The sequence below is a fragment of the Amblyomma americanum genome, chromosome 9 (genome assembly GCF_052857255.1).
Source record: "Amblyomma americanum isolate KBUSLIRL-KWMA chromosome 9, ASM5285725v1, whole genome shotgun sequence".
In the NCBI taxonomy this organism is placed as follows: domain Eukaryota; kingdom Metazoa; phylum Arthropoda; class Arachnida; order Ixodida; family Ixodidae; genus Amblyomma; species Amblyomma americanum.
In genome coordinates this window covers 29,087,530-29,093,536 of record NC_135505.1, presented here as the reverse complement: position 1 = coordinate 29,093,536, position 6,007 = coordinate 29,087,530, and the positions used below count along the sequence as shown (strand labels likewise).

Sequence of the window (6,007 nt, the reverse complement as noted above, 5' to 3'; positions counted from 1 at the left end):
TATGCTGCCTTTTCATTCAAAACCTTTGGCGCTGGTTGTGACGGTATAGTTGAGAACTTGAGAGCGGACTGTGTTTTTCTTCCTATAAAAACCGCAAATAGAGCATCTGCGTGAAGTTGTCTACCATTGATTTTTCCGAGAATGCTCATCATTTTTTTCCACCAGAACTAGGAGAATTTTGTGAACGGCCCTTACATTGGGTGGTGACAAATTAGGACTTATGAATGTTTAAAAGATTACACAAGACCTGGGCCAACCATGAGTTTCTGCAAATCATTCAGCTTTATTTTCAGGTGTATGAGTTGCAATTCAACTAGTCCATCCTCTCAAGTTCTGCCATTTGCTCACGCAAGAGACGCCGTTTGATCTTCCCGAAGCCGCTCCTTGGAATGGAATCAGTGAAGAAAATACCAGCTTCGATGAGAGGGGCTGTCGGCAGGTTTTCTGCAATGCAGGGCAGACAAGAGCGAGAAGTTGGACATGTTGGTACTGTTTTATCTTGAAGAAATTCAGAAAAGAACAAATTCACGCGTTCTTTCAGATTAGTATGAGGGAACGCCTCCTAAGACGTACCATACACAGCGCATTTTATAGTACCGCGTAAGAAAGCACTTGTTCCGCTGATAATGACATCATATTATGCTGTAAAGGCGGCATAAATAAGCAACCTGAACACTAGTGTACAGCTGGCGTGTATATATCAGTTTTGAGTAAGGAAACACGTGTGCACCTGTCAACGCAGGCAGGTCGCAGGTCCAGGGCTGTTCTGATTGATGGAGTCGCGCACCATTGAATTTTGGCGTATTCTCATTTATAAAGAAAGACGGCAATGGGTACCGATGTTCTTGTGTAGGACTATTGCCGTATTGATAATTTTTTTAATTAGGGGCATCGGAATTGAAAACGTTACAACCATTGTGCGGAAGGTAGGCTAACAGTGGGCTCACGGCTGGTTTGCATGGGCGCATGACTGCGTGTTCCCTTCAGTATTGCAGGCGCTGGTACTACGGTTCCCTGGGAGACGTGCCCCATCTCCAACACTTTCGGAAAATCAAGAAAATGCTTTTCAGTGATAATACGTGCTCTGGAAGGAATTAGATCCTGTGTCATTTATATGATTGCTTGTTTATTGATGTTTTTGAATAACTGATTTTTTTGTCAGAGCTGCATTGCACGAGGAAAAATTTGGAGAAAAAATGCGAGATGCTGTATCGACCTCATTTTAGCAAAACTTTGAGTTGGCCTAGTTGGTATAGGTTGATTGTAAAACGACGCAAAGAACGAGGGACCAGAGAAAGAAAGACACAGGGCAAGCGCTGCCTCGCAACTAAAGGCTTTACTTGCTAAAACCTTCGTATATAAAGGAAAACTCAAAGGCATGAAAACTGATAGATAAGCCATGAAAACACAACAATAAGAACCACCCAAAACGACCTCGTTTTGTAACTACGCGGTGCGTACCGGCCCATACCACACACGAAGTCGATGCCGTGCTCCTACCTCTCACGAAGCTTTTGATGCGCTGGGCAAGCTCTCGACTCGGCTTGTGCTCGGGTCTGGTGACGACAACAGCCGCCAGGTGACCCTCACCCTGGGAGGCAACGATGGGCACGACCGCAGCCTCGGCGACGCTCGGATGAAAGTGGAGGCATTCTTCCACGGTGGAAAGGCCGCTCCGGAGTGCGGCAGGCAGAGTGGCAGCTTTCACTCGTCCCGTGATGAAGAGCCTGCCGTCTTCGTTGTAGTAGCCCAGGTCGCCTGGAAATGAAAGCCAAAGGTAAAATCAACGAATCTATTGACAGTACTCTTGTCAGTAGATGACCAGTTTCCTAGCTTAAGTTGTTCGCCAAAGTTATGCAGATTGTTTACCCAGCTCGCGTTTTTTTTACAATCCAGTGCACTTTCGCTCGGCTTCAAAAAACAAAAAAAAAACGTTCGAGTGGCCGTTACCAAAGGGGAAGAAAGCACACCAGACATCATTCGTGTGTGGTTATAGCGAGAACAAACCAAGTAATACGTCTTATAAGCACCGTTAGCTATGTTAGGCCAATTCAAGAACCAATGCTTTTCTCATTGATTGTCAATTATATCTGTCCTGCACGATTAGCGACTGCCGCTCTGCATCGGAAAGGTGGTCTGTGAACAACTTCATGTTACACGAGGAGTTCGAACAACGTTGGAGATTAGGGGATTTTTTTTATATGGGTAGAAACGTTCTTCTGGATAACACTTATCTCCACAAGAAACTGCACCGAAATGATCGGCTTTGTTTTCGGCAGAAAGGAATGTTCGTACTGTATGGTTAAACATATTCAGGCAAACTTCTATAAACACAGCAGTGGCCTTGTTGCAGATTGGGTAGCAATTAGATTACTGCAGTGACATCGCACTACATTCTTTTTTTCCTCGGAAAATTGTAATGTAATGAACATCTTTCATTGGCGTGTAATTCTGTACTGTATTGATTCACTCTGCGACCGTAATTTTAGAGCAAAAGTGATCAAATATTTTCTAAATCACCTTTATTCAAGATTTGTTTGCTGCGTCTAGTGGCTTCAAAGCAGGAGGGATGATCGGAAAGCCCGAGCAAGGAAGCGAGACAATTTGTATATGTGGGCAAGCGGCGAAAGGGATGCAGGTGTGAGCCGCTCTCTTGAGCCGAGTTCAACGAAGCGGAGGCTATGAGGCTCTGGCTCCGCATACGCACGCAAGCGCGCGCGCGCACGCACACACACACACACACACACACACACACACACACACACACACACACACACACACACACACACACACACACACACACACACACACACACACACACACACACACACACACACACACACACACACACACACACACACACACACACACACACACACACACACACACACACACACACACACACACACACACACACACACACACACACACACACACACACACACGCACACACACGCGCGCGCGCGCGCACACACGCACGCGCGCACACACGCACACACGCACACACGCACGCACACACACACACACACACACACACACACACACACACACACACACACACACACACACACACACACACACACACACACACACACACACACACACCACACACACACACACACACGGACGCGCGCACACACACGGACGCGCGCACACGCGCACACGCGCGCACACACACCCACACACACACGTGCTGGCACAGTAACGCCATTGTGCGATTTATTCTGATGTTCGAAGTCTGGGTTTTTGAAAAGGTTTTCACACTGCACAAAAACGGGCTGCTCTCCACTGCACGTGCAGAGCTGCTGCTTAGCTCGGACCGGGACACCCTTTCTTCGCGGAAGGGCAAAATGTTCGCAGCCACGTTTGGAGAATAACTGCTCTTTTGTTAGAATAAATGAGGAAATCTTAAATTCTTGTTGGAGCCTCAACCAGTGCGCTTCTTTGTGCGCTTTACAACTAAACATTAATTGCACCTCGGAATTAAATGTGACGTAATGTTGTTTTTTGAAAACTAGTTGGTATTGTAGATTTATAAATTTTTCGTTACTTTTAGGAAAGTAATTTAGCGCTGCAGGCCTGGCTCTATAACATTTACATCGCATAGGAGACGGGCTGGGGTCAAATAACGGTGTCCGAGGGGCCCCACTGATTTCCTCAAGCGTACGTGCAGTTGTCCCTGGACCTGGTGCTCTGCTTTATTTGCCATAAAATGATTAAAGAGGCCCCACTTAGTTTTTCGCAAAGCCATTGTCTGAACGGGCCATGCATTCGTTCCATCCTCAGACAGCATAACACTAAAGGTAATTTGAAACTTATGTTCCTAATGAAATGAATTGCATGCATCACGATTATATGACCTGAAGTTCAGCTTAAGATAAGGGCAACGCAGCGAGCTATGGAAAGACACCGGAAGCGGGCAGAGTTGGTGAGGGAACAAACTCTTGTTAATGACATCCTAATCGAAATCAAGAGGAAGAAAGTGGCTTGGGCAGAGCATGTAATGCGAAGGCAAGATAACCGGTGGGCCTTAAGGCTAACGGAGTGGACTCCAAGAGAAGACAAACGTAGCAGGGGGCGGCAGAAGGTTAAGTGGGCGGATCAGATTAAGAAGTTCGCAGGCAAAGGGTGGGCGAATCTGGCAAAGACACAGGTTAGTTGGAGAGGCATGGGAGATGGCTTTACCCTGCAGTGGGTGTAGCCAGACTGATGATGATGATGATGAGCTCTTTCGTTGTAAGTAATAGTTCTGTCAAAATAAAACTGACTAAGAAAGAAAGAAATCATGAAAGGATGCCTCTATCAGCAAAAATCCGGAAGAACATATGGTCGCCTCTTGTTATATTCCTTGGACGGCTTCTCCGCATTCAGCTCCTTTAAGCGTTTGTCATTTACCACGTGCTGCATTAGCTACAAAATATTTTTCTACGATTGGCGCAGAAAATCTGTACCTGTGCGCTGGTTATGATCGGGTTTTAAGAAATTACGCTTGTTAAGGCTTCGCGTTGAGAGTAATCGAGCGGCAAAGATCAGGCAGTGTAACAAGCCACAAAGCTGGCGGTATTGGCAGGTCTCTAAGCATGCGTTATTAGGTGATAAATTTCAATGTCGCCGTTCTGAGGATAGCTTATATATCTATATATGAGGGTGCAAAGAACAAACATCACGAAGAAGCCGTATGAAGCTGCGCAGCACATGAATTAGGGCTGTGAACTGTACTGTTTCCAATGGCACTGCTTTTCTCAATAAAAATTTGAAACCATCCCGGATAACTCCCAGAGCAGCATACTGGTGGCCACCGGTTTCTGAAATCTGTGCCTAGTAGACAGATGGAACGAACGAAGAGTATAAAATACGAACACCAGGGTGAAGACCGGACTATAAAAATTGGTATACAGTCCATCGACATTTATCAAACCTGGTTATTTCAAATTAGTGCCTGCATTAAACATATAGATTAGTCCTTACAAAATTCGGTGTATAAGGACACGAATGTCATCGAGTATATCGAACCCAAATTTCTCCAGTCGTTTATATATCGAACTGCGCACGGCTCCCCTGCAGGAGGCGCTTCTCCTAATAGCGCTCTTCGATTACTCTTTGCGCACAGAGACGGGTAATCTCCACAGGCGTGGCAGTCTGTCGGGAGCACGAGCGCTTTGAAACCATCTTACAAAGTAAATACAAGTGTGCTTGCGGGTGGTCTTCGATATCCTGTGCTCAATTTCAGCATCACATGGCTGTGATGTGGTGAAGTCATCCCAACTTAAAAATCTTTGCGGTGGCATTCGCCTGGCGTATTTCGCTCGCTTCGCTGCCCAGGGTTTCGCAGAAAGCAACTGCGCAATGACTCTAATGAACCATTACTCTATATTTTTCTGATAACATGAGTGATGAACCATTACTCTATATTCTTCTGATAACATGAGTAGATGTCCCATTATAGGCAGTAGCTATTTCCAGAAAACCGTCCTCTGTACTCTTGTTCCTGAGTTAGAGATAAGCTTATCTACTGCCACTTTTGATGCATAAAATTATCGATATATTGAACAATTTTGCAATGCACTTAGAGCTCGGTATGTCTGAGTTGGACTGTATCACTCAAATGATCCAATTTTACATCTAGTATTTGTATGAATGCAGTAATCAGGAGATGCCAACTACACGGATTCGTTGCTTGCCTCACTATGTGCACCAGCCCTGCTCGATGAACAGTTAGACCAATGCTCGGGAGGATCCTTGTGTCTCTTTATCACATTTATAAAATCGGATGTGCGCCTGGGAGCCATCCCAGGGAGCTTCGATTGAGTGCAGAAACGGTCTTTCGTAGGTAGAGTTCGCGAAGTTCGTGAGAGATTGAAGCTCAAATAGCACGCAGTGTACGAAGAAAGCTCGTTCACAGAACAGCTGGAAGCAAACTTAGTGGAGGCTATTTTGCTTTGTCTTGCTAAAAGGGTCGTTGAAATGACAGGGAGTACAAACTCAGCAACCGATTTCTCAATCTGAG

The 6,007-nt window shown here is 45.7% G+C and overlaps 1 protein-coding gene across 2 annotated transcripts in view; it reads right to left on the bottom strand.

The window, feature by feature from the left end:
- Nucleotides 1–259: 259 nt before the first annotated feature.
- LOC144105583 (luciferin 4-monooxygenase-like) overlaps nucleotides 260–6,007 on the bottom strand; it is a 39,727-nt gene continuing 33,979 nt past the window's right edge. For both annotated transcript variants that reach the window (XM_077638702.1, XM_077638703.1), the window contains 2 exons: nucleotides 1,501–1,758; nucleotides 260–444 (listed from right to left, as the gene is read on the bottom strand). In XM_077638702.1, the coding sequence (XP_077494828.1) occupies nucleotides 314–444; nucleotides 1,501–1,758 (389 nt within the window). In that variant the 3' untranslated portion in view covers nucleotides 260–313. The remainder of the gene's footprint in view (nucleotides 445–1,500; nucleotides 1,759–6,007) is intronic.